We start from the raw sequence: 27992 nt of genomic DNA, 5'->3' as shown, positions 1-27992 counted from the left end.
CTAAAAAGGGAGACGGTGGGGCTCAACCCCGCAATCACTGCAGGGCGGACGCTTGGAGGTGGTACTTCTGAGGCTGTGTGTTGCGAGCGGTTCCCACGGTCTTGCCACAGCTGTCGCCGCTGCCACCGTCACCCGCCGCAGGTAACGTCCGGGCCAAGGCCGCGCGTCTGCTGCAGAGGCTCTTGGCCTCCCAATCGGGATTTCAGTTCCCCTGGCCCTTTCTGAGTAATCGTTTCTCACCCGCGAAACAGAATTTAGGGAAACGGCGAATTCCCTAGGGAAACCCGTGACCTCTTCAGCCCGCCATCCGGTGGGCGTGGTGGCGATGGTGCGGGTAGGCTCTGGGTTGCGAAGGCTCTGGCTGGAGGCCTAGGCTCCACCTCCCAGAGCGGGGAGGGACAGGCGCGAGGGGAGGGGGCATTTGCTGAGGTCTCACAGCTTGGCAGGGTCTGGGGCTTGGTTTCTACCTTTACAAACCAGGAACAGTTCACACTGTTGGTACTTTGATTGCGGAGGATTGCACTCTTTTCCATCCAGTTTTCCGTAGGAGCCTAAGGGGAAGGACTGTTAAGGACAACAACAAAAATACCCAAAGCATTATAGAAACATTCCTTCTGAGAAGTCAGGGAAGCCCTAGTTCTCAGAGGTCTGAGCTGGTGGGAATTACAGGGTGATACACATCAACCACAGAAGTGAAAGTTAGCTGGGTTTGGTCCTCTGCCCCTAACCATCAGAGGTTATACCTACACGGGTTATTCCATGGTGAGAACTGTAGAATCTGGGGGCTGGGAGAACAGAGTTTGTGGCAAGTGTTTCGTTGTATAGATGAAAATAAATGCCCAGGGTTTGAGAGTTGCCTGGTGGTATGTAGTGAGTGGAGTAGCCCCACTTTCTTTACTCTCAGGCTGTCTGAGCAAACATTTTCTGAGCCTTAGTAAGCTTCTTGAGCTGGGATTATCTTGCAAAGGGCAGAGGCAGTCTACAGTGAACCATCCCAGTGTTACATGGGCGGCATTAACCCAATGGGAAGCAACAGAACTTTGCTGGGAAGGGGATGCTTGAATGGAGTTTGAGGGATGGGCAGGAGCTAGTGAGATGGAGGAGACATTCTTCTGGAAGAAGCATGGCGAAGGCATGGAAAGAGCATCAATTTGGGAGGTGGAGTCTTGGAGCCTGGAGCAAGGGATTTCATGTGGGTGGTGGATTTCATGAGCCGTGAGAATAGAGAGGTACATCTTGTAGGGCCTCCTGTGTAAGAGATTTGGATTTTGTACCAAAAGCTGAATTCAATAACTGTTTATCTTAGATACTCTGTAGTGTAGAAAAATATTGGACAGGGAGCTGCCACACTAGGGAGCTCATTGGCACTAATTCCCAGGAGAATTGCTGAGGGTTTTAAAAGAGTTGCAGTGGGAAGGGACAGGAGAGGAAGAATTGTGAACTGGTATGAAGGTGGAAAACACCATACCCAGTACTGCTCAGTAAAAATATATTGAAGAGAACTCTTGTCTCTTTAATTTTCAAACCCATGACTGTTGAGGAAAGGCCCAGCATTCTTTTTTTAACTTCAGAAGTTGCTTTGTAGCTGGTAATTGAATCTCAGTTTATGGTGGGGAAATGGTCACATGTATCAAAAGTGTTGAAATGGGAATGATTAAACATATAAGCCTCTTGTAACCCAGGAAATGCAAATTAGACCCATAACTAGATTACTTTATATCCCATAAGATTAGAAATAAAGTTTGAAGAAGGGCAAGATTGCAGACACCAAAGAGGGTGTTTTGCAGCTGGTGGGACCTTCCACTTCCCCAGTTTCGTTTGGTTTTATTTGCACAGCTGCCCAAAGACAGCTGGTAGACTGGGGAGACAGCCTGGGTACAGCTCCAGAAGAGAAGGATTTCTTAAAGACCGTGGAAGGGAGGAAGTTGCAGAGTATTAATCTCTCAGAAGCCTCCTAGGATCTCATCATCCCTTTGATCCAGGGTGGCCCCCAAAGGCAGCCACCAGCCCAGGCCCCTGGCCCATCCATGGCTACTGAGGCTGTGGTGGGTGGGGTGCTGTCCCAGACTGTGAAGGAGGGCACCCAAGAAGTCTTTGGAGGAGAAAGAGAATGTGGGTGTCGACCCCACGCTTGCTATCCCCGTGATCCAGAAGAGATGCACCCACAATGAGGAAGGGGCAGACAGCAAACCCTAGGCTGGGACAGCACCCGAGGAGGCCGATTACGAGGCAGTCCCTGTGGAGGCCTACGGGCTGGCCATGTTGTGGGCCATGGGCTGGAAACCTGGCCAGGGCATCAGCCACACCTTCACTCAAGTGGTGAAGCCCTGCATCAACTCACTGAAGCCTAAAGGGTTAGGGCTGAGTGCCAACCTGACTGAGATCCAGGCTCTGGCCCCCGCCCACCCCTGCCGCCTGCCGAGGCCAGGTGAGGAGCAAGAGGAGGATAAGGAAGACCAGCCTGAAGGACTGGTACCTGGAGGGGCTGCGGTGGTTCTTTCTGGCCCTCACCGAGGCCTCTATGGGAAGGTAGAAGGTCTGGATCCCGACCATGTTCAGGCCATGGTTTGTTTGGCCGGGGGGAGCCACTTGGTGACTCTTAGTGAGTATAGCCTACTACCGGTCTCCCAGCAAGAGTTTGACAAGAACTCCTTGAATCTTGGCCAAGCGAACAAAACTTCTCCAGGGCAATAGAACAGAACAACCTCATTAGGGACCAGGATCAGGACCTCCCCACCTGGCAGGGAGTGGGAGAGAGGAAGAGGAAACACCTTCCAGACCGACAAGGCGGGCCTATCTCCCAGAGTGAGAAAGCAGCCTCCAGGAGTCAGCACTGGCTGCACAGGGACCTGCGTGCGCGGTTTGTGGACAAACTGTGCAAGGGTGGCCAGTATTACACCACCAAGATGACCGTTGAAGATGTCCTCAGTCCAGATACTTGTGTATGTCGGAAAGACGATGGCCAGGTCCTGGAAGGTGTCAGGGAAGACATGCTGGAGACACTTGTCCCCAAGCTCCAGGGCAGCCGTGTGATGGTGGTGCTGGGGCCACAGGCTGGAAGGGTGGGCCACCTGCTGGGCTGGGGCAGAGAGCAGAGCCAGGCTGTGGTTCACCTACGGAGAGAGAATTGGCTATGGAGCTTCACTATAATGTGTCTGCGAGTACCTGGGCTCTCGTGACCCAGACGGAGACTGACCCATGGACCCGCTCCTTTCCCCAGGCGCAGTGTGAAAATCCCGCCTTTGTGAACGTGGGGAGACCGTTGTTCTGTGCTGCATTTGCTGTGCGGCCCTGGGACCGGGACAGGGCACAGAATGCCCTGTCAGCGGTTAGTGTAGGATAAAAACCATTTCAAATTTTTAAAAAAATGATAAATTTGATACTCTCAGGAGGTGATGGGTATTTGAGGAAAGGCATTACTTCTAGTGGAAGTGTACCTTAGAACACCAGCTACCAGCAGAATAGTATTTCTTTCTTTTTTTTAGATTTACTTATCTATTTATAGGGAGATAGGAAGGGAGGAAGAAAGAGGGAGAGAAACATCAACGTGTGGTTGCCCCTTGCACACCCCCTACAGGGGACCTGGCCTACAACCCAGGCATGTGCCCTGACTGGGAATCGAACCAGCAACCCTTTGATTGACAGGCCAGCCAGCACTCAATCCCAGCACTCAATCCACTGAGCCACACCAGCCGGGGCAGAGTGGGTATTTCTTAAAATACCCAGTGATTCCACTTCTAGAAAGTATCCTAGTCAGACATTTCTATACAAGGAGAGGAGTATTAGGCTGTTTATTGCAACATAGCTTATAAGGGTAAAAAGATTGAAACAGCCTAAATGGCCATTATTAGGGGACTGTATATAAAGTGGATATGTTTTTTAAATATATAATAAATTATGAAAAGAAATGCTAACTGACCAAAGTAGTTACCTAGGGGTGTAGGGAGAATGGGAGAGGTAATGGGGGAAAATTTCATCTGTAATGTTTTGTTTCATAGGGAGACAACAGATTTAAAAAATATTAACAGCTGATGGCCTGAGCGATAAGTAACAGGTGTTTTGTGTTATATTTTGTACATTCTATAGTTCGATATCTACCCTTCAATTTCTTGAAACATCAATTGGAATAAAATTTAACTTAATTCACACTTATCTATAAAAGTTATTTGGAGAGAAGACTACAAACTATACTGATGCCAGGTTTGAAAAATAGTCATTTGGGCAAAAGAAATTCAAGTGCCAAATAAGCAGAGAAAATAAAGACATGGAAGAACCATTAACCACTGGCCAAGTTCACTTTGCTAGATTTCTAAATTCTTCTAACCATTAGTGGATTTAAAAATGAATTTTTGACTGTATTTTGAAATACAATTATTTCAAATTCCAAATTATTGGTTATACCTTTTGTAACATTACAAGTTTTTTTAAAAAGAAAGGTAAAATCGCCATCTGTTGAGTCCCATTGCCGTGAAAAGTAGTATATTTATAAATATGGGGGTTTCAGGTGGACCTCGTTGGGAGTGGGGGTGTCATTCTGCCTACCACATGATGAACTCTATTGTTTAAAGAAATATAGGTGTGGAGAAACTAAAGGATGTCATGAAATAGAAAAGGTAAAGTCACCACTGTACAGATATAAAAATGAACTGGTGTTCACGATTATATTTAACTCATTAATGAAGAAACTTAGGTGTTATAACCAGTTCTAAGGAGATTCCGAAGTATAGGCATAGATGAATGTTTTTAGATGAGAACTATTTGCATTGTTGTTATCCACAGCTTTACGGAGTTGTGAAAAATGCCTGTAGAATTTTTAGACATTAGATACCCTGGAAGGACATGCTCATATCTGGAATCTAATTTGCCATCAAATCAGAACTTTTTCCTATGGGAAAAAAGTGATTATTCCTGAACAAAATCCATTCTTCATTTGAGAATTGAGATAAGATCTGGTTGGATTTTAATCCCACTTTTTAAAAACAGTTTGTTCTTGTATTATTATTTATTAATTATTATTTTCCATGCAAACTATAAACCTACTTTTTTTTTAGATTTTATTTTTTATTTATTTTTAGAGAGAGGGGAAGGGAAGGAGAGAGAGGGAGAGAAACATAAGTGTGTGGTGGCCTCTCGAGCACCCCCTACTGGGGACCTGGCCTGCAGTCCAGGCAAGCGCCCTGACTGGGGATCGAACTGGTGACCCTTTGGTTCTCAGGCCTGCGCTCAATCCACTGAGCCACACCAGCCAGGGCTAATGGCACTTTTTAACCAGGGAATCAAAGGCTTTGAGAACTGAATATTCTCTCAATAATTTGCCATCTCAGTTCTTAGACGGACAATGTGGCCTGAGGGGCTGTCACGTCCTCCCTGACTGAGTCCTGTCCTGTCGTGAGTCCTGTGTGAAAGAGAATCTGCACTAGACACTTGTTACAAACGGCGAGAGGGGTTTTTACTGTCTTTCAGCTGTTTCATTGGGCGAGAGAGACTCTGGTGTAGAACCGAGCTTAACTCCGAACACAGCAAGGACGGCTGGGACGTGTGGGCAGGGTGAGAGGGTCAGTGGCTGGAAAATTACTAAGAGGAACTTGATTGGATATCAGAGGTGGGAGATTCTCACAGGATTTTTGCTGACACTGAGCTCAGCAGGCCAGCGCTTACCTCGGGAGGAGGGCTCCCAGGAGCTTGACTCACGTTGGGTCAAGGAGGAGGCCCTTGTCACATGGCCTCCTCCTGCGTGTTGTCAGCCAGGCACCACCTGCCTGATGATTTCATCGTGAACTCCCGGAGAGCAGGGAGTAGGATCAAAGGCCTTCAGGTCTGGAAGGCTCTTTTCAGAGGTCATTGTCTAGCGTGGCTTTGATGCTTCGCTGTTTCTAACCCAGAGCCAGTAGCAAATCAGGTCTGGCAGTGAGAGGTCACAGCCACAGTGGTTAAGGTGTGGGCTTTGGTGTCAGACCTGGGTTTGACTGTGCTGTAGAGATGGTCATGTGACTGTGGCCTTACTTCTTCCATTGTTGGTGAGAACTTATCTCAAATGGACCCAAACCTCCCAAATGGATTAAGCCCTACTTGATGGTACACTTCTTGAAGTCAAGCAGAATCCTCCAGCTGAATCACTGACCTACTGTAGCCTGAGGGGGTCACAGGACCAAGTGGGAACAGCAGAGGATTCGTCATCATCATCATCGGATGCTGGTGAAATTCTTTCGTAAAGGCCTGTTCTTTGACCTTGACTTTGGATCAGCCTGTGAGTGCCTCAGCCTACTAGGGCGGTGAAGAGGAGTGTGGGTGTCCTCCCGCTGGAGGAAGCGCAGGGGCCTGCTCTGTGATTGGGCCCCACATGTGGGGTGTAGCATCCCCATCTGTGGTTACAGGGCCTCCCAGACATTCAAATAAACAGCTCTTTTCTGACTGGCGAGATGATGCAGTGGAAAAAGACAGTCTCGGGAGCCAGGTCTGTGTCACTTCCCAGCAGCGCCACGTTCCAGTAAGTGTCTCTACCACCGAGCCTCAGTTTGCTCAGATGTCTGAAGGGAGTTAGGAGACTGGCCCCCGCGGCAGTGAGGCGTGTGCACAGTGGACAGCCATGGGCACCCACTCTCCCACCCTGCGCCCAGGGAGACGTGCTCCTCTTCCTTCGTTAGTGTGTCAGCTGTCATTTCCCCCCCACAAACATTTGGCAGACTAAACAGGTACCCCTAATGGTGCACCTGGCACATTGAGATCTGCCTTATGCTTTTGAAAGGCTTCCCAGTACCCCCTTATAAGGATGTACCTCAATGATTTCACCATTAATGTTGCTTCCAGGGTTTTGCTGTTGCAAAGGGGTGGGCTCCTTCACCTCCTCAAAACCGTCCCCTTTTGAAAAGGATACCTCGCACTCCTGCCTTACACCAGTCCCCGGCTCTCTCCACCACCTGGCAAGCCGTGGATTTCCCTGGCCCATCTCTTCCCACTAGACCGTCAGCTCCGTGAAGGGTTTTGTCCGCCTGGGCCCCTCTCTGGGCCTGGGAGCTCCTGGGCGGTGCTCAGGCCCTGTCCGCTGGTCGGGTGGGTGGGCGGCCTGCAAAACGGCAGCCGGAGAGCTGGTTTCCCAGAGGTCCCTGCTTTCTCTTCATGAACTTTTCACTTTGCTAAAACAGGAGTAATAGGCATGTTCAAGATACTTTGCGACTTCGTCAAGAATGCTGCTGATCGGGTGGAAATTGCCATCTGAGGTCAGCTGCTGTGACTGGGGTTCATTGCTAAGGTCACGGAATGATCACGGTCCTTTCACATCTCCTTTCCACTCCAGGCCCCTATGTGTCTTCCGAAACAGTGTTAGTGCACGTATTTTTTAAGTGGCGCTAGCCAGTCAGTATCAGACCGCGAGGCTTTTAACTTGCCATCATGTTCAAGGAACAACACTGTTGTTTGTAAGAAAAAAAATGATAGAAGAGAGCCATCGCCAAATGCTAACTACAAAAATATCACTCTGTTTATAAGGTACTTCTCTCACAGAGCAGTAACTTGCTAGTATCTTGGTAGAAGAACGACAGATAAACTTGTGTTTCTGAAATTAACCTGGCGGTGCTTTTCCAGTAGCTGTTGTGCTGTTTGCTCATTGAGGCGGTTTAGCTGCTAGTGTTCATTCCATTGTTCACAGCCAGGCCAGCCACTGGATTCTGGTATTTTATTTACTCTTTTTGTCCCTAAATATGAAGGGAAGAAGTGTGCCTGTAGAGGAATGAAGCTCTTCAGGCTTAAGTCACACGAGCCAAAAGCAGAGGCGCTGGGTGTGCAAACCAGGGGGCCCGTTTAACGATTGTCCAGGACGGGTGATTAGTGCAGCCGGGCGGCACCTGCCACGTGGGCAGAGGGAGCTTGCTCGTGGCCTAGGGCGGGTCTTGGGCCAGGAGACCGCTGCTTTAGAGTGACATTGCCATGCCCGGTGGGTCCCCTATTGTCTCTGGCTGCTGGTGTGATACGGTGGGGGAGCTGGGTGGCTGTGCCACGGGATGGCACGACCCGCAAAGCTGGAAATATCGGCTGTCCAGCCTTCCAGAGTGGGGGGGGGGCTTTAACGCAGCACTCCGCTCCCCCCCCCCCAGTCCTCCATGGATGAAGAATAAGTCTACCAAGACATGATCTGCTTGGGGAGGAGAGGTGGCGATCTCTCAAAGGAGAAGGGCCCCGAGCCTTTCCCTCCATGGGCTTTTATTAGGTTCATTCCCATAGGAATGCAGATAAAGCTCATCAATCACTGTCAACCAGTAAGGATTAAACAATACAGGATTTACAGAGAACCTTGAGGGCTTATTCTGAGCTACAGCCAATCAGCTAGAGGGCCATAAAACTTTAGGGCCAGACTCATCTCAGGCCTGGACCCTTATCTTTTAAACTGAGGGTACAGATTAAGCAGGTTTCACTGGAACAGTAAGTATTTTTCTTAGGCCTGATTCCCCAGGGAATCCGCCCCTCCCAGCACAGGACTGCCCCGCCCTCTGTTATGCTTCAGGTTTAAATCAGGCAGGGGAAGTAAGGCAGCCAAGAGATTAGGAGATTTCTTGCAGACTGAATGAGGACTCAGGCTATTTCAAAGCCGAGGGGCAAGGGTCCATCACCCCCTTTTTCCACAGCCCCCCGAGTCCTTCCCTGCGAGTTTATTCCTGGTGACCAGAGCCTGTCTTAGGTTGATCCTCCCTTGAGGATTCTTACCCATCATTGGCTAACTGGTCAAGCTCAGGGCCAAGCAGGGTGAAGTGGGCAGAGGTGGCACACCTGCCAGGGAGATAAGCTTTCTCTCCTTAGTGGCTTATGGTCCCAACTCTGACTTAGCCTTACCCATGGGGGGTTACAGCCTCTGAAACCAGGCAGGGCGGTTCCCAACACCAGAGAAAAAGTTTGCCAGCTCCTACCCCTGGGAAGGCTTCCCAGGGAGGCCTAGTGGCGGCCAGCAATTAGGAGTGAGCTTAGAATCAAAGAGCTGCTGGATGGGCCACCTCAGTAGTCACCGTGACACCTCCCGGTGGGGGCCACTGCGGAGCTCTGGGGACAGGGGTGCTTTTGCTCCTCGGCTCCCTCTCGCCTGGCCTCACAGACTCTTTGCTCTGAGTCCCTGCATCTCAGAGACTGTTTCCCTCTTATCTCAGAACGACAGGCCTGGCCTCTGTCACAGGAAGGCTGGTTTTTTTACACAGCCATCTTTAGGACACAGGACAGGGTCTGATCTGAGTAATGAATGGTGGCCACGGCTTGGCCTTAGTCTTTCTTGCCTTTGGTGCTTTAAAACAGCATCTCAAGTTTTGACCACGGAGTATAAAATTGGGCGTGCGCCTCACTAAGGTAAGTCTTGAGATGCAGAGCCATGTAGCAGAAAGGACGGACCAGGAATTCGGAAGGCACGGCTGGTCTCTGGCTGGAGCTGACTCTCAGGGGTTTGGGCAAGTTCCTATAAAACAAGGGTTAAAGGGTTTGCTCTGTCTTCTGTACAGGACACACGTGAGTGGGTTAAGTGTTACACAAAGACAGTGATTCAGGCTGCCCGTGTTTGACTGTTGGCTCGCTCACCCAGGTCGCTTGCTCACCAGCTAATAAATGGTCATTCAGTGTTTGTGTTGAACACAGACTGACTTTAACACATTTTATAAGTAATATACATTAACTGTAGTAAAAAACAAATATGAAAGAGAAAATCATTGTTAATCCCACCTACCACCCAGTAATAACCACTGTTACATTTTTATGTCTACCTGCCACATTTTTCTATGCATACATTACATGTATGTTCTTTTCTTGCTAACAGTTCATAGTATGTGGTAGACATTTTTAAAAAATTGATTTCAGAGAGGAAGGGGGAGAGAGAGGGAGAGAGAAACACTGATTTGTCGTTACACTTATTTATACATTCATTGGTTATTCTTGTATGTGCCTTGACCAGGGATTGAACCTGCAACCTTGGCATACCAGGACGATGCTCTAACCTACCCAGCTACTTGGCCAGATATTTTTCTAATGCACTGAATTTTACTGATGAGTTTTATCTGCTGCATATCAAGTTGTGACAGATCTTTAAGGCTTGCTCAGAGAGCTTTCTGGATATTCTTTGGTATATACTCATAACTTTAATTTGTACTGAATTTGTTGGGAGGTACGGGCAGTCCGTCCCCTTCTCCACCTGGACGAAAGGGGCAGCAGAGCTAAAACTAAAATTCTGCTCTGTCACCATTGTTATCCTCAGCACGTTCTGCATGATGACTACATGGTCTTACCATTTGACCCGCTTTCTCTGGTGCTTTCTCAGGGCCCAGCAATACTCTGTTCTTCTCATCCCTTTTTTCTCGACTCTGCTTTGTCCTTCCCAGGTGTCTGCGGTTGAACGCCGAGGCACAATGATTTGGGAAGTAGCCGTGTTGCTCAGCCTGACGCTGGGAGCTGGCGCTGTTCTCGAGGACGATCCTGAGGACGGGGGCAAGCACTGGGTGGTCATCGTCGCAGGTTCGAACGGCTGGTTTAATTACAGGCACCAGGTAAGAAAATGACTCATCTCTTTTTTTATGGCGCTGGCGTTCTGTAAACAATCCTGGACCTCGTTAATAGAACCGACCTTTTAAAGAGCCACTTACACTGCTTTCAGGCTGCCGAGAGTGTGTGTGTTGGCGAGGCTGCGGAGAAGTGGGAGCCCTCATGGGGCTGGGGGTTGTGCCTGGTACATTTACTTTGGAAAGCAGTTCGGCAGTTCCTCATAATGGCCCCCACCGAGTCATATCAGTCTGACCTGTGGTTGTCAGCCTTGGACTATGCATGTGGGACCAGGCTATTCTTTGGGGGGCTGCCCTGCACATTGTGGGATGTTTAGCAGCATCCTTGACCTCTACCCACTAGACAGATACCAGGAGCATCACCTACTTCCCACCCCACTGTTACAATCAGAAGTAGGTCTGGCTTATATCAGATATCCCTAGTTGAGACCCACTGGTCCACACCTTCCTCGTATAGATAAGGAAACAGAGAGGAAGTGACTTGCCCGAGGCCACACAGAAGTTGAGGTGCAGCGGGACCGAAGCCCGGGGATCTGGTCAGAGCCTCTCGAAGCCTCTGTGTCCTCCATGGCTCTGCCCCGCTGCTCTCCCTTCACAGCCTCCTCCCCAGCTTCCCCGGCATTTCCACCAAACCAGCCGGGAATAAATGAGGAAAGAACCCAGGTCTGTAAGTACACTAAAATGCGGCCTCCTCGTGGGGCTGTGAAATGGTGCCGCCACTTTGGGAACCAGTCTGGCAGTTCCTCCAAAGGTTAAACGTGGGGTTACCATAGCACCCAGCGATTCCACTGCCAGATGCACACCCAAGAGAAGTGAACACACGTTCTCATGAAAACTGGTGCTGGAACGATCATAGCGGTACTGTTCGTGACAGCCAAAAAGTGGGAACAGCCCGAGTGCCCGTCACCCGATGAACGGGTGCACAGAATGTGGTGCATCCATGTGGGGGGTATTACAGAAAGTGGTACATCCATGCGGGGGGGGGGGGGGGTATTATTTGGTCAGACAAAAAAGGAAGTAGCAGTTCCTCAACATGGATGAACCTTCAATATATGATGCTAAGTAAAAGGAGCCAGTCGCCAAAGGCCACGTGCTGTAGGATGCCGTGTATCTGAAATGTCCAGAGGAGGGAGATCTATAGAGACCGAATGTCGGCTGGCAGTTGCCAAGCTCTGGGTGGAGGGGAGAATGCCTGTGGGGTCTCTTTTTGGGATGGTGAAAGTATTCTGGGGTTGGACCTGAGTGGGGTGAGGGTGCGTGCTTTGCGAACACACTAGCAACCACGGGGTTGTATATTTCAAATGGCTGACTTTTATGGTATGTGAATTAGATCTCAATAGAGCTGTAACTTAAAAAGTCACTTCATCTTTTAATTCTGAGAAACAGGAGGCACAGACTATCACAGTATGTGCTGGACTGTCATCGAAGAGTCTTTTACCCAGCAAACTCATTTAATCCCCATAGTGGGTTATAGGCGGTAGTTCCGGTCCTTACTTCCTCTTTGCGGATGAGTGGACTGAGGCACAGAAGGGGTCAGCACTCCACCCAATGCGGGTTGCCTGGCAAGTGGCTGAGCCTGGATTCGAACCCAGGCTGATGAGCTTGGGGGCAGCACTGTCCAGCAGGCAGCCACATGTGTTGTAGTAAATTTTCTAGCAGCTACATTTTTAAAAATTAAAAAAAAAGTGAAATTTATCTTACTTAATCCAGTATATCCAACTACTATCATTTCACTTGTAATCGGTACAAAAAGTTGGTAGTAAGATGCCACACGTTTTTTATTTTGTACCGAGTCTTGAAATCCAGCGCATGTTGACGTTCACGGTGCGCTCAGTGTGGGCTGGCCACTGTAGCAGTGCTCGTCACCGTGTGTTGTGGCCGGTGGCCACAGTGCCGGCCAGTGCAGGCCTGGCCTGTGTCCTGGAGGCTGGCCGGTGAGTGTCGCCTGTGGGTCTCCCTTCCAGGGTGTCGGTTTGCCTCTCTGGTAGGTAGGGGCTGTTTAGATAAACTCCCACCAGCTCTAAAATGGATGATTATTTCTTGAATGGTTTTTGTCTGTTAGCTGAATAGGAAACTTGGCTCGATTGAAAACTTGTTGCCACAGTAAAATGACCCCTTTTCCTTTTAATACTTAACAAGCGGCCTGACCCATTTCCCCAGGAGAGGAGCAACCTGAGTGCACTCCTGCTCGGCTGTCAGGCCGCCCCTCCCCCTCTAGCCACCAAGAGAGAGACTGGATGCAGGTCACTGAGAGTCCACAGGCGGATTCAGCAGCCACCCGGGTTTTCCTACAGCCAACTTTAGACAACAGTGGTCAGACGTCATTACAGTTAGGCATCCACGTACCCTTTGCTCCCACAGAATCCCTTTTTTTCCTCCTAAGTGTTGCTAGTTCCCCTGGCTGAGGTAATACTGAAATAGGACGAAGGGAAGCAGGACCAAAGTGGCTCCCGACTGCCATCCTGTCGGCAATTGCGAGGATGCCGGCCCTGAGGCCAGCAGAGAGGAAACACTCGTGCCGAGTCATCGCCGACCTCCGCGCATGTCCCTGCTGGCCTGGCTCTGTTCGGGGCCCGCTGCTGACATGTGCTTTCTTGACTTCGGAGGCTAATCATTAAAAGAATTTGAAAGGACTTTCCCTGTAGAACCCTTACAGACTTTAAACTAACATTGCGACAGAGGCTTACATTCCCCTTGGATTAACACGGCACTCATCACGGCAAATTTCCCCGGTGAAGGGAAGATTAGTTCGCCAGGCACAAATAATTCAGCGCTTCTCTATTGCTTTGCGAGGGCTCTTTAAACCGGGTTTGGGCTCGACCGAAAGGGGTTTCTCAGTTTCCCATTTTTGGCTGGGATTCGTGCATGACGGGGTGGCTTGGTCCGAAGTGGTGCTGCAGGGACATTCTGAGTGTCCCTGCAAGGGCAAGGCCTGGGGACAGCGATTCTCGCAATGCAGGGGTGGAAGCCAGACTCCGGGGAGTGGGGAGAGGGAGAGTCGTGAAGTGCAGACACACGTGTGACAGCTGTCCAGCCTGTCCTCGAGGGCTTGTGAAGGGAAGAAGAAATAGGTCACCGGGGAGGGAAGGTGGGGAGTGGGGCTGGCGGGGGCTTTCTTTCAGGGCAGAGAGGTTTGTGCACACGAGGAAGGAATAGTTAAGGCCTGGGTAGGGGGGTGGGGCTGGGCGCTGAAGCAGGTTGCAGGTGAAGTTCATTGTCACTAGGAGGACTTTGAGGCTCTCAGGGGTTGTGGGGGGAAGTAGGTGTGAGCCAGGTATTAACCAGGAGAAAGGGGGTGGGGGAGGGGTGGAGGTCATTGCTGGGCAGTGGGGCCGGGAACCAGAAGGTTGGGTGGTGGTGTGTCCTCAGGAGGGCGGAGGAGCCTGAGAACGCCAGCCCCACCCCGTGCGGGTTGGGGTTGGTGGCTGTGGGGGAGCGGAAGGGGTCCACTGCCTCCTCCAGGAAGGCTGTGTGAGCATGTGTGTCCCGGGCCCAGGGGAGGCGGGCCGGTAGGCTTCCACTGAGCAGAGGGAGGGAGAGGTCTTGAACTTGTATGCACGAGAGGAGGCAGGAAGAAAAGCGATGATGGAGGGTCAAATGGCTGGGTCACCATGTCTTTGAAAGGCCATCTTTCATTCTGCGTACTTTAAAACTGGGTGCCAGCACCACTTCTTAAAAACAGCTTCGCTGAGACGTAGTGGTCACGTCACACATCCCACCTATGACAATTGTATGGTTAAGTGATTTTTAGTACATTCATACAGTGATGCAGGCATTACCACAGTCCAGTTCCAGGACATTCCCATCATTCTGGAAAGTTCCCTTATGCCCATTTGCAGTTAGCCTCTATTTCTCCCCAGCCCCATGTGACCATGGGGTTTTTTCAACCTTTTTCAACTCACGGCACACAGAAACTGATTACTAAAATTCTGCAGCACACCAAAAATGTATTTTTTGCTGATCTGACAAAAAAAATAGGTATAAGTTTGAGTCATTCACACCAAACTGCTATTGTGCTGGCTGTTGTTGTTTTTTATTTGACAGCCTGAGGGAAGAGAGGTCAGTGCCCCTGAGTAAATCATCAGGTGTTGTGCACTTTAAAAAATGCCTGCAGCGCAACGGTTGAAAATCGCTAACTTGGCGTGTGTTTTTGAGGTTAATCCATGTGGTTGCAAAGTATCACTTCTATATTTCAAAAAAGAAACTAGCGCTTTTGAAGAGGGGCGCAGTGGGAAGAGATTAGGATGGAGGGCGGAGCAGGGCTGAGTTAGGGGAAAGCAGCTAGTCTGGGAAGGCTGGCTGTCTGCACAGGCCGGACGCAGCGCAGGGTCATGCAAGAATGTGGGCTTTGGACTTGCGGAGACCTCAGGTGTCCTTCCTGCTCTCCCCTGACCTGGCAGCCCTGCACAGCCTGACCCCGCGCCTCACCTTGCTGGCACTCAGAGGCGATGTGTGTACACCTGTTGGGTGAGTGGACTGCAAGAACCCCTTCTCAGCTCCTTCCTGGCTCCAAAGTGGACTCCCCAGCCCTTCAGAGTGCCTGAGACCAGAGCATGCTAATTGTTTTTGGCCTTCGTTCCAAGCAGGTTGACCTTATGTAGCTGGAGGCAGCAGGAAATCACGGGATGCGTTAGCAAGCCCGTAGAGCTAACAGCTCGGAGCCACTGCAGCCTCTGTTCGCTAGTCCCGAGGGTGAGGTCTTGCTCAATACCCTCCTCGGCAGCGTCGCCCCACACGGCCCTTCTGTTTCTAAGAGGAAAAACTCATTTAGGTCGGAAATGTTCCAGGGAAGTGAGTCAAGTAGCCTTCACTTCATTTCCGAGTTAGTTTACTTGGGCGAACCCTGCTTTTGTTTCTTTTGACTGCCAGTAAACATTCCACCTTCGGCCCCACATCGGGGTTGTTTCCAGCAGGGTTTGGTCCCTGCCGGGATGTCCCTTTGGGTGTGCCGCTGACGTGTGCAGTTGGGCTGAGCTGTGGTGCCGGCTGAAGCCCTCCCGGGGCCCACTTGGGCCGGGTTCCAGGGGTGATCAATGTTGGAGGCTGCCTGTAACCGGCCCTGGCCTACCTGTCTGGAGCTGCCACGCAATTGGCTGTTCCCGCCTGCCTCCTCAGGGCCCGGCTGTGCTGGGTCGCCTGTCCTCTTCAGTGATCTTCACTCAAATCTTTGTTTTCCTGTCTGGATTGACTATCTTACTGAAGCACAAGAGTCCTTTGCATATTCTGGGTACAAGTCCTATGAGAGAATGTTTTGCAAATATTTTCTCCTGCTCTCCTGCTTGTCATTTCATTTTCTTAATGGTGTCTTTGAACTGCTGAAATTTTATACTCTGATGTTCAGTGGATCGTTTTTTTCTTTTGTTGACCATGCTGCTGGGGTCAGACCTATACCATCTTTGCAGTTGTAGCTCCGGGCCCCAGACTGAAGTCTGTGATCCACTCCAAGTTAACTCGTGTGTGTGAAATGCGGCCCCAGTGTGTGCTTTGCGTGTGGCTGTCCAAACTGTCCTAGCACCATTTACTGAAAAGCCTGTGCTTTCCCCAGAGTAGATTTGAAATCAGAAAGTGAAAAGCATCCAACTTTGTTCTTCTTTTTCAAAATTTGTCCAGTCCAGGTCTTTTGCAATTTTATATAAATTTTAGGATCATCTTGTCAGTTTCTGCAAAACCCTGCTGATTGTTTAAAAAATTTCTAATAGTATCAAGTCTCTGATGTATGACTAAGCTGTCTCTCCGTTCAGCCAGACCTTCTTTAATCTCCATCAGCAGCATTTTATCCTTTCCGGTGTGTGTGAGTCTTGCATTGCTTCTGTTGGACTTACTCCTAAGTTTTTGTTTTGGTTTTTAATGAACCTGCTCCCCGACAGGAGTAAATGGTAGGGTGATCTGTCACCAAGGTGAGTTGGTGGGTGTGTCTGCTCCCTTCCACTGTCATCATAGGCGCAGGTTAAATCTGACATAATACTGATCTCCTCTCAAAGGCCCTTGCTACCTGTAGATGCGGTGGTTGGGGTGGGGGTGGTATGAAGTCTACTTTAACTGCGTAAAGAATAAGAGCTTGGATGATTGGGGGGGGGTTAAAGAAATTAGTGCAAAAATATAAATGTATATGTTTTGAAATAATTTAAAGACCTGACCCATAGGCGGTGACCCCCAGCCTGCCTTCCGTGAAGAAGAACAGGTTGCTCGTTAGCACTCCAAAACCAGCCTCCTTCCGGGCCGCCGCTAACGCTCACCTGCATCATTTCTCCCAGGCTGACGCGTGCCACGCCTACCAGATTGTCCACCGCAATGGGGTCCCCGACGAGCAGATCATTGTGATGATGTACGACGACATCGCCAACGCTGAAGAGTAAGTCCGGGTGCCTCCCTGGTGGCAGAGAACTTCGGGGCGTTTTGTTTTAAGTGCAGAGAGACTCCTGGGACCCTTACATGAGTGGCCTAACATTAGGATAGAAACGGACTCACGGGTGAAATCTCACAGGGCTGCTTCGTGTAGAGCTTTGGACGTACCTTGGGGCACCAGGGAGGTGTCAGGGACACGGGCAATGGGGCCGAAGGGGGTGTGGGGCTGGGGCTTTGGAAGCACCGAAAGCATAATAAAAAGTTCCTTCTCGGCCTGGAGAGCTCGTCATTGGGGTCTGCGGTGCGTGTTCCTCGCTTCCAAGCGGGTGGGCAGCGCAGAGGGGACCCCTCTGCAGCCTGTACATAGGATGCTCGTTGTGGGTTGGATCCCACCACCCTTTATGTACCTGTCCACTTTTATTATTTGTTGAGTTTAATTTTGCGAATAGTTTCTCACGCCTGCTCACCTGATTTCCAGAGGAGATCCAGAATGGCAGGTATGGGTGTGAAATTTCACTAGTGCGGGTCTCCCCAGCCCCTCTGTCCCCTGCCGTGTGGCAGGTGAGAAGGCCTCTGCCCTTGGCTGAGCTCACGGGACAGCTCATAATCCATTCGGAGCTTTAACGCCTAAGCTCTGATACTAAAGTCCTATCTTCTGGCCCTTTTCTACAAGTGGTTTTGCTCTGAGAGGTCTCTTGGTGAGATCTGGCCCCTGAGATGCTGTGTGGTTTCTGGCAGGAGGCCGGCACACTTGGGCTTTTGTCCCTGTCCTGGGTGTTAGAACTTGGCCTTCGCCGCTCCTGCCAAGAACTTGACTTGTGGGATGACCGAGATCCCCAAGCTGCTAAGATCCCTAACACTTGGTGACCAACTGTGCGGGCAGCAGGGTCTTCGGCGAACACGGTGGATCGCTGTATTTGTGTATGAGGGGCCCTAACTGTGCAGAGAGAGACCTCAAGCCATGCCAGGCTCGGGGCCTCAGCTGTGTCCTTTGGTTTTCAGCAACCCCACCCCGGGAGTTGTGATCAACAGGCCCAACGGCTCGGATGTGTACGCGGGCGTCCTGAAGGACTACACCGGGGAGGTGAGGCCGCGGTGGGGTTTCTTCTCTTCTTTGGGATGGTTTTCCATGTTTGGGGCATTTCTAGCACCAGACCCTCACTAGGCTGATTTCTGGTCAGTGTTTCTAGTCAGTGTCTGTTTGAAGATTTGTGCTTGAGGAGTAATTTTGGAGAGTTTTGATAGAAAGCAGAGGGGGGAGAAAAGAAAGTTAGAAGTAAGTTGTAGTCGACTAATCTTTAGTTTCCAGTCTTCTTACAGGTTCAGCCTGATAATACATTTCCTTTGACCACACCGGGTTTTCTGGAGGCTTCGCTGTTTTTCTGATTCCAGGTCACCTGTGCTTTTCTGAAAATCCATTTTCTCAGCTCCAGCCCCATGCAAAGCAGCTTCAGATTTTGCTGAGATAGGTTTTCGTTAATTATTATTACCTTATATCATTTCCGCCGAACTATTAATCTTTCCCAGTCAGCTGAGGCTGTATAAATCGACACATTGTTAAAAATACTGCGATCCTGCAGCCTCACAGTTTTGCAGTGTCTCTTTCTTAACATCAGGCGGATACTTAGGAACTAACATTCCTGGTGATAAACGTTTCTCTGAAGTTTAGCAATCCTTCTAGTTTCAGTTTTCTCTTTTAAACTCAAGTATAGTTAGAGTGAACGCATCATACATGTCATATAGATGATCCCATTTTTATGGAATTATTTCTGTATAGTTATACAGAGTGGAGCAAAAGGAGGTTTACACTTGCTTGTACGACCTACTTTTGCCCCACCCTGTATAAGGCAATGTCTGGAATCTAAGTGGTGGGATTTTGGGTGATTTTTTTTTCTTTTGTGCTTTCCTGTATTGCTATTTTTTTTTTTAATGAGCAGGGACTAGTTTAGGAAAACTCTGTTAAAGGACATGGAATGTTCTCCAAGTCAGCCTTTTAGGCAGGCAGCTGGATGCGAGGGGCGGGCCCTGTGCTAACATTTCTGCTGCCTCTTCGTTGTCTCTCTGAGGGGGTACACTTTTTGTCTGCCACTTGTCCCGACTGACCAGCATCTTCAGGTTTCTCCACATGGACTTCATAATGGGCTGGAAGGAGTGGCAGGCTTGCTGAGTGCCATCAGCCGCGGACAGAATGCTGTTTGAGAAGAGGTGGGGCGCCTGCCCCAGAAACATGGATCTTGCCTTGGGCCTTTCTTGGTTCCAGAGCACTTGCTCTCCAGCCCTGGGCCTTGGAGCCGCGTGGGCAGCTGCGGCCCGGGCCTGTTGCAGGCTCAGCAAGTGCTCGGACTGGGAACGGCCTGTCTGATGGCGACCTCCAATTGTTTGCAGGATGTCACGCCGGAAAATTTCCTCGCGGTGCTGAGAGGTGATGCAGAAGCAGTGAAGGGCAAAGGATCTGGGAAGGTCTTGAAGAGGTAATGTCCACTTGCTCTATGGCCGTCACGCTTCTCTGAATGATCTGGCAGCCAGAATAGAGTTGTTCTTGGCTCCCAGCTTGTCTCCCCGGGAGAAATGGTAGAGAGGGGAGCTTTGTCCTGACCTAAGCCAGGCTGCACAGGGTGGGGGCCTTCCTTTGGCAGCCCATTTCTGTACCACATTAGCCCCGTGATCCAGGATTCCTCCTCACTCTCCATGAAATGTTCCCCATCACTCACGCCTGCTGCATTCTGTTGCCTGTGGACCCTAGTGCTGGCACCTTGCACATCCTACTGGTGGCGAAGGCCCGCAGCTGGTCGGGTTGTGGGGCCAGGCCTGCCACCACGCCTGTGCTCTGGTCGCCAGTCTGCGCAGTGGGGAGGAGCACACCGTACGTGCAGGGCCAGCCTTTGTGCCGGGAAGGCTAACACCAGTGCTCGCCCACCGGCTGTGGGTTAGAGCGGGCTTCTCGCGTAGCATCTCTTCTGTAGCATTTTTCTGTGACATCAGGGTCTTTAGTAGCATGCCTTCAGGGCGTCTCAGGTACTTGGCAAGTGGGGCTGTTGCTCTTACACCAGAGGGGACACCTGGGCACGTGTGAGCTCGTGTGACGCGGAGCAGAGGCGGGCATCTGTGTGTGAAGAACCATATTGGTTGTGACTGTGGTACTGTGTTTCTGCAACCTTGAAGCAGCGCCCCCTGAGTGGGAGCCCTGGCAAGGGTGGGCAGGTGGGTGTCCCAGACGGTGCAGGCCAAGAGGCTGGAGGCCAAGCTGGAGCTGTAGGACACTTTTGGATGTGTGTCCTGGCCCCCTTACTCGTTTGGGGGAGATCTCACTGGGAGCGTGGCTGCCTGGGGTGAGGCCCAGTTGCTAAAGGATGCCACTTTCCAAATCACGCCTGTTTTGTCTGCTGAGCTCCTCAGCATGGGAGTGCTCCGCGCCGGCCGTGATGCAGAGCCCGGGGTGCGGGGACATGCCTCGTGGCTCAGAGTGACTCTATCCCTGGTTGGGAGACCGGCATCCCCAAACGTCTTGGTTTCTTGGTTAGGGCGACTTCTCAGAGTAGAATCAGGAGTAGGAAACGGCCACTCTGACTCTTGTCCGTCTGCTCTCTCGGCAGCGGCCCCCGGGACCACGTCTTTGTTTACTTCACGGACCACGGAGCTACCGGGTTGCTGGCTTTCCCTAACGACGACGTGAGTTTCTCTCAGCGTTTTGTAGGCAAACTAGAACGGAAAACAAAACCTGGGGGTGGCGTTACACCTGCGAGGTGGGCTTCTCATGTCCTGGCAGGGTGGCGTGTGGGGACACATTGAGCAGCTCGAAATCTATCCAGAGACACCTCTTCCGGCCAGTTTCCCCACACTTCTGTGCCTGGCCCAGCATCAGTGGCTGTGTCAGGGCTCGGGAGCATGGCGCTAGGCTCAGTAACAGGACACAGTCTCTGAATGCTCTGGGCAAAGGAAGGGGCGAGGAAGCACGCTCGCCTGCCCTTCCTAGATACACGAGTAACACTCTCAAGCTGACATTCCGGGGTGATGCTATGCACTGTGGATGTTTCCGGGGACCGGAAGCATCGTTAGGACTTTATTGCAGGTTTTCCAGCAAATGATTTCTCTTGAGGTCTTGATCTGAATGTCATTATTCTTCCCTTTTAGCTTCACGTGAAGGACCTGAACGAGACCATCCGTTACATGCACAAACACAAAAAGTACCAAAAGGTAACGTCAGCATTTGGGGTGCCCGTGGGGCAGGAGCGTGAGGAGGGCAGCGGAAGCAGAGCCCACTGCTCCGGCGCTGGCCTTCTCACGCTGGGTGGCTGTGTGTTCTGGAAAGGGTGCCTCTCGCTCAGTCTGGTTTCCCAGGATGAACCTTTTCTGATTCTAGGGCTTTAGCCAGTGGATCAGAATCACTGGAGATCTTGTTACAACAAGGAGTGTGGGTCAATCCCCCCCCCCCGCCCCCCGCCCGACCCCGCCCGCCAGAGTTTGACTCAGGGGTCTGGGGAGAGGCCTGAGAACTCGCCTTTCCGAGTTGGCGGTGATGCTGCTGGTGTAGGGACCCTATTTGGGGAATGCTGTTCCTAGGGCTGTCAGCAATTCGGGGCAGGCAGGGGGGAAAATATCACCATCTCATTTTCACTTTGGCCCCCGCTTGCCCCATAGCTCCCCCCGTAGCTCCCTTTATGGAGACTGGATAGCTCTGGCACAGACACGGTAGAGATGTGGGAGGACAACCTGCCGTACCGTCTCCCTGTGCTGGTCGGTGAAATAGTTCCCTTAGCATCTCTGTGGCTCCACGCACGCACTCTGCACTCTTTCAGCTAACAGATCACTTCTGAGTGATGAATGAATTCCAGCCCTGGCCCATATGACAACAGCCTCTGTAGCCTCTGGCAGCAGCCCCTCACAGTGGAGATGTCTCCCAAAGCGACAGTGAGGGCCTCTTAGAATGGGTCAGGAGAGAGGGCACAGCCGAAGTGGCATCGGGGAGAGGTCTGCCTGGCCAAGGTGTGAGGGCGCCCATCTCGTTCCCCTCCAGATGGTGTTCTACATCGAAGCCTGTGAGTCTGGGTCCATGATGAAGCACCTGCCCACCGACATCAACGGTAGGTGCTGGGAGCCCTGGCCTCTGAGCCAGGCTGGGTGAGCGCGGTGCTCGGGGGTGCGGTTGGTCACTCTGATTCTGCCAGTGTGAAGAACCAAGTACTCTGCATAAGTGGGTACCTAGGGTAGCCTGGTACATAGAAGTGGGGAGACAGGGGCAGACAACTCTGGGCTTCCTCTACACCTTGAGGATTAGTGGCCAGAGCAGAAGGAATCTGTATGTGAGTTTCCATCCATGGTGCTCACCCAGCTTCTAGTAAAGCCCCTTAGGACCAAAATCAGTCTTTGGACTGGCCTGTCCTTCGTGACGGGGTGCTTGCTGGCTTTGATCTTGGACATGTAACTTACCCTCCTTCACCCTCAGATATTCCCACCTGTAAAATGGGTATACAGATAGTACCTATTTGTTTGTTCATCATGTTAGGTTTAATAGTTGTCAAGCACAGTTCTGAGCCCATGGTAGATAGTAAGTGGTTGCTATTGCATAGACTCAGCCCATCTGTTTCTCCAATAAATGTTAACTTTCTCCAGAAACTAAACTAGGTATATATTCTTCAAGTCGCCAGAGCTATTAAAACCTTGCAGCGTTGTTGTTCCAGAACAGCTTCGGGTCCTAACACGCGTGTGTGCCTGCTCACTGTGTACAGAGTGTGTGTCCACTGGCTTCTCTTCCTTCCACGTGTCATTTTAGTCGCATTATCGTAACTGAAGGAGCCGTGCTGGGGACCTCGATGTCTCCCCGCTCCCTATGCAGACTCCGGGGGCCACTCTGATTGCAGCAGGAAAGAGGCAAAGGCTCAAGCTGCAAGCGGAATCCGCAGCAGAGAACAGTGTGGCTAACAGGTGTCTTTACCTCCTCGCAGTTTATGCGACTACTGCTGCCAATCCCAGTGAGTCATCCTATGCCTGTTACTACGATGAGGAGAGGTCCACCTACCTGGGGGACTGGTACAGCGTCAACTGGATGGAAGACTCGGACGTGGTGAGCCCTCCAGGGGGCTGGCTGTTCAGCTGAGGCTTCACCTTCCAGCTCTGATGGTTGAAGGACTTCACTGTTTACACTTTTGCAGGAGGACTTGACCAAAGAGACTCTCCACAAGCAGTACCAGCTTGTGAAATCCCACACCAACACCAGCCATGTCATGCAGTATGGAAACAAGGTGAGTAGGGGGGCCTCGAACCCTGGCTCAGTGCTCCCGTTCCGGGCCAACTCGCCTGGAATGTTCATGTCCTGGTGAAGAGCAACAGGGGCTGGGTGAGAGCCGGCCAGGGCAGCGACGGCTCTGCCACTCACGGCCACTCCATCCTGGGGACCCGGTTCATGCTTTGGAGTCGGACCTTGCTAGGTTCAAACTCGTGAAGTCGGACTTTGGGCAAGCTGCATAACCTCTCTGAGTCTCCGTTTCCTCCATGGTCAGAGCCCTCACTTACAAGGTAGTTAGGGGCATGAGAGATGGTCGTGCATCAAAACCACAAAACACAGGTCAGACATACAGTGAGAAGCCTCTCTGACTTCCGTGCCATGGCCCCACAGAGCCCCGTGCCCAGATCGGCTGGGTCCCGCCTCCCTCTGCAAGTAGCAGGGTGTTACCTTTACCCTTTGACTATAAATTAGAGCCTTTTTTCCTTCCAACTATGTCCAGAAGGGACCTGTGTAGTTAAATAGGCATGTTCATCAGGGCTGTCTGGGCAAGGCCGCAGTAGGTGGCTGAAGGCTTAGGCCTTAGGCGGCCCCTCTGTGGCTTTAGCTCTGTCCATCCCAGTGGATCCAGACCTCAGCTGTCACCTGGACAGAGGCTTTGCACCTTCCTGCTGCTGGGCACTAGGGGCAGGAGGTAAGCGTGGAGGGTGAGCATAGCTCAGGGTCTCCTCTGGCTGACACGACTCCGGCCCGCCCGCTGCGTGACATGGCGGGGCGGTTGCCTTTCCTAGGTGAAAGAATAGCAGTTCTGCTGCAGCGGGTGCCAGGAAGAGCTGAAGCCCATCGCTGGTGGGTCTCAGGTGCTCGGGTGTGCTGCCTCGCCCACTGCTGCATGTGTTCTCAGGCTGCGCTGTGGCCTGGAACCACGCGGAGCGAACCGTGAGCCCCTGGGCCCAAGGTACGGTGGGCACGTCTGCTCGTCTCACTCCAGCGGGCTTCTTTCTCTCTGTCTCCCCCCACCCCCAGTCCATCTCTGCCATGAAGCTGATGCAGTTTCAGGGGCTGAAACACAAAGCCAGTTCTCCCATTTCGCTGCCTCCGGTCCAACGCCTTGACCTCACGCCAAGCCCCGAGGTGCCCCTCATGATCATGAAAAGGAAACTGATGTCCACCAATGACCTGCAGGAGTCCAGGCGTCTAGTCGAGGCGATCCACAGGCACCTGGAGGTCAGTCCTGGGACAGGGGCCACGCCGGCCTTGCGCGCTCGGTCTGGGCCACCGGAATGTGGCCCAGGGCTGCTCAGAGCCGGGAGCTAGAACTCTGGGGTCACACCTCCTCCTGCCACAACGTGTGTGGGAGAGGACACGGGCCTTTGTTTCTCTGTAAGTGGAAGCCCCTGAGCAGAAGAGTGCGTGTCTTTATTCTTCATTGGTAAACGGCTTTGACTTCTGGTGCTGGTAGGGAGCAGGGGATGCGTTCCCAGTGTCCTCCCGAGAGGCCATGGCATGTGGGCACTTTTTACTTCTGTTTCCTTTGTACCCAGTTGCTTAGAGGACATTTTTATTGCTGCTTGGTGAGTTGTTAGGTAGACCTGTTTTGTTTTTTTTTTTTTAAAGTCCCATCTACAAAAAATTTCTACCACCTTAGGAAACCCTAATCAGAGCCTAAAATTCTTTTTAGCGTGCTTGGGTTGGCATTTATGATTACTGTAGCATCTCGGTTTCTTTGGAACTGGCAGGGTTACTTGTCATATTACAGCGTGGCGGCCAGAACCACCGGGAGCGCACCCTCTGGGGCGCTGGGCACGGGCTGGCTGTCCCTTCCCGCAAAGCCGGCTCTGCGTGACCTCCCTCCCCCAGTCAGCACGGCCCAGGGGTTGACGCGCTGGAGCGTGGCCTGAGTTTTCTGGGAAAGGTAAAAATTGGTTTTAAATTCATATATAGGGTGGGGCAACAGTAGGTTTACAGTTGTGAGTACACGAAATAGTGTTTATACTCTTATATTATTATTTATTAATTATTGTGGCGTTTTCCACAGGAGCAGCTGTAAACCCACTTTTCCACGCCCTGTATCCAGTAATCTTGGTGGCGGGTCTGTCCAGCTGTTGCGGTTCATCAGCCAGGACAGACTTTTGTCGATGCCACAGTGTGAGAGGGCAGCTCTCATTCTCCTCTAGTCCTGGATCACTCATACTCCGGGTGCATTCATCCCGAAGAGCTAGTGTTTACGTGGGTTATGTCAACACTTCCCGCATTAGAAATAAACACTGAGATTTAAAAAAATACTAACTCACTTAGAAATGACAGTAATAAACCCATTTTGTGTAAATGTATTTTGTATGAAAAATATCCATTTCCTAAAAAGCAATTTTGGTGAGAAGAGTGGAATTACTTTACATTTTTGCAAATGCCTTTTCTGCCCAGCGTGGTGGGATCAGCTGGGTCCCTGTACTTGCTTCTGCACTCACTCTGCTGGGCTCCTCTGGCCGGAGTACGTGAGGAACTCCCAGCCTCACACAGTTACGTCGTTGGAGAAGGCGGGATCTTACGGAGCCCCGTGAGGTCGGGGCTCCCCCGTGGGTCTGGCCTTATGCGTGGAGAGCCCCTGGTCCGACACGCAGTGGGCACACAGCCTCTGTGGTTTTCAGGGTTGGGGGTGGCATGGCCAGAGGCCTTGATTGTAAATTTTGGCTAGTGAGGCATCAGCTTCCTCTGAATGATGTTGGTTTTCTTCATTGGTGTCCTTCTGTGTGACCATTTGATGGTTTCTGGAACGGGCAAAGGTGCAACCATCAATTTTGGGCGCAATTTCTACGCCCCCCCTTTCCTCAGAGTGGGCCATGCGTGCCTGCTCTTCAGGTGTTTGGGTGTCGGTGTTTCTGTCCTGCCGGGAGATCCCTAGGGGACACGACACATCGAGAGGTTTCCAGCCGTCATAGGCGCCCGCGTCACACCGCCTGCCGTCTGTAGAGCGGCTCTGCGGGCAGCTGTTGTAGCGCCCCAGGTGGGGACTGTGTGAAGAGAAGCCTCTGCCCCGTCTAGGGCCCGAAGAGGGGCTTCGTTAAGTAAGATGCGTTCTGAAGAGACTTGTTCCTTCCCAGAGCAGGAATGTCATGGAGAAGTCAGTTCGGAAGATCATGTACTTGGTCACGGGGTCCGATGACGCGGTGGAGAGGCTCCTGTCCCAGCGAGCCCCGCTCACGGCGCACGACTGCTACAAGGCCTCCGTGACCCACTTCCGCACACACTGCTTCAACTGGCACTCTCCCACGGTGAGTGTGGCTGGCTCCCGTGGGCCGCCAGGCCTTCCCTTCGTCTGCACCCCAGAAGCTCAGTTAGTACTGTCCACCGGGCGTCCATCAGATGCATTGGCTTGTGGAAGGTTCCACCCAGGCTAAGGGGGCAGCAGGCTCACTCAGAGGCCTTTGACAGGGATGAGAGGAAGAAGGTGGTCCCAACTCACCATAAGTCCTGGCCCTAGACACTCTTCATGGTCCCCATGGATAGGAGCTGACCAGTCACAGGCGCCTCAACCCTCATTCTCTTCACACTGCTGCTGGCCCCACCCCACCCCTGCCCTGCTCACCAGCCACACGGGTTTTTCTCCCTCCCTGGTCTGTTCTGACTCCGCCCGAGATTTACTGTTGAAGTCAGGCCCTGGCCTGTGGAGAAAGGGGAGGTACCGAGTGTTTGCAGACTGTAGCATGTGAGGGTTGGAAGGTCCCTAAAAAGCCCGCTCCCTGGTCCGTGCTGTGCGAAGCCTCTAGGGAAGGCGTCAGCCAACCATGGCCCACAGGTCAGAGCATCCCCAGCTGTTTTGGTCTTAACCTGCTACGATCCAGTGTGACATTTGCTACCATCCATCTCCCTCATCAGTGTGCCCTCCCTGAATGAGGTTTCCAGAAGCAGAGCCAGTCGGCCAGGTCAGCTGCTAGGTGCCAGAGGGAGCAGAGCCACGAGGGTTCTTGACGAAGACCCCTGACCTGGGTCTGACTCTCAGCGGCCTGCTGGCCCCCGTGCATGGGGCGCTTTAGGGGCAGATGGCCCATAAACCTGACCAGATTATCAAAAGGTGGGGAGGAGCTCCATGACCCCGAAAAAGGTCAGGAGTGACTGTCCCAAGTGCTTCACCTCTGTAACCACAAAAGCGGGGTGTGCCCGAGTCAGGAGGCGATTGCGTGGTGAGACGATGACGTGTGACCGAGTCTTGTGGTCTGTGTCCCTCCAGTACGAGTACGCTTTGCGACATCTGTATGTGCTGGTCAACCTCTGTGAGGAGCCTTATCCCATTGACAGGTAAGCCAGCCCTGGGCGGCGCAGGGTCGGCGTGGCTCTGCGAGCACAAGGGGCAGCAGCTGTCCATGTGTGCCAGTGGGCAGTGGGCTTCCCCCGGCTACCGCCTCTCACTGTGGACGGATGCGAAAGGGATGCGTTCTCAGAGCCAATCGTGACGGGGTCTGTCACAAGTGGCTGCCTGTCCCACGCTGGGTTACCTTTGTCTCCGTTTCTTCAGGCTCAGTGTGGCTCACCAGCCGCTTCCTGTCTCTTACAGGATAAAGTCGTCCATGGACCAGGTATGCCTGGGTTACTTCTGACCACTGCCTTCCTGCTGCTCTTCCAAGTGTGAGCGCTGTCCCTGAGAACGCGTGCCAGTTGGAAGTGGATAGAGCAAGAGGGAGGCCGGGCTGCACTCCAGGCCGTTTCCTACCTCCCGGTCTCCTGCGGTCCCCGTGCAGCGCTCTGCAAAGCTGCAGACTCGGCTGGGTAAAGCTCTGTGTTGAGAAAGGCCTCTCTGCTTTTGGAGAAGCTTTTATGCTCACTTGTTTTCAGGAGCAGGAAGTTCACTTGGGCCTTTGTAGCCAGTGAAAAAATCCCTCCCTGTACGGAGGAATTTGAAGCTGGAGCCT

General features: G+C 51.8%; 1 protein-coding gene and 1 pseudogene across 1 annotated transcript; both read left to right on the top strand.

Moving 5' to 3' along the window:
* LGMN (legumain) lies at nt 1–27822 on the top strand. Its single transcript, XM_024568328.4, has 14 exons — nt 1–141; nt 10344–10508; nt 16775–16872; nt 17868–17949; nt 19251–19336; nt 20459–20534; nt 20997–21059; nt 21880–21946; nt 22808–22926; nt 23015–23104; nt 24112–24312; nt 26187–26357; nt 27314–27381; nt 27638–27822. Exons 2-14 carry the CDS (start codon nt 10371–10373, stop codon nt 27678–27680), a joined length of 1302 nt encoding a protein of 433 aa, XP_024424096.1. The 5' UTR covers nt 1–141; nt 10344–10370; the 3' UTR covers nt 27681–27822.
* Nucleotides 326–3195, top strand: LOC112311795 (G-patch domain and KOW motifs-containing protein pseudogene; annotated as a pseudogene).
* Nucleotides 27823–27992: the final 170 nt, after the last annotated feature.

The sequence above is a fragment of the Desmodus rotundus genome, chromosome 7 (assembly GCF_022682495.2).
Source record: "Desmodus rotundus isolate HL8 chromosome 7, HLdesRot8A.1, whole genome shotgun sequence".
In the NCBI taxonomy this organism is placed as follows: domain Eukaryota; kingdom Metazoa; phylum Chordata; class Mammalia; order Chiroptera; family Phyllostomidae; genus Desmodus; species Desmodus rotundus.
This window is presented reverse-complemented; position numbering and strand designations above follow the sequence as displayed.

Coding starts and splice junctions, on each gene's coding strand:
- LGMN (XM_024568328.4), top strand. CDS start 10,371: ATGATTTGGGAAGTAGCCGTGTTGCTCAGCCTGACGCTGGGAGCTGGC. Junction 21,947..22,807: donor CCTGCCCACCGACATCAACG/GTAGGTGCTGGG, acceptor ACCTCCTCGCAG/TTTATGCGACTACTGCTGCC. Junction 22,927..23,014: donor GGATGGAAGACTCGGACGTG/GTGAGCCCTCCA, acceptor ACACTTTTGCAG/GAGGACTTGACCAAAGAGAC.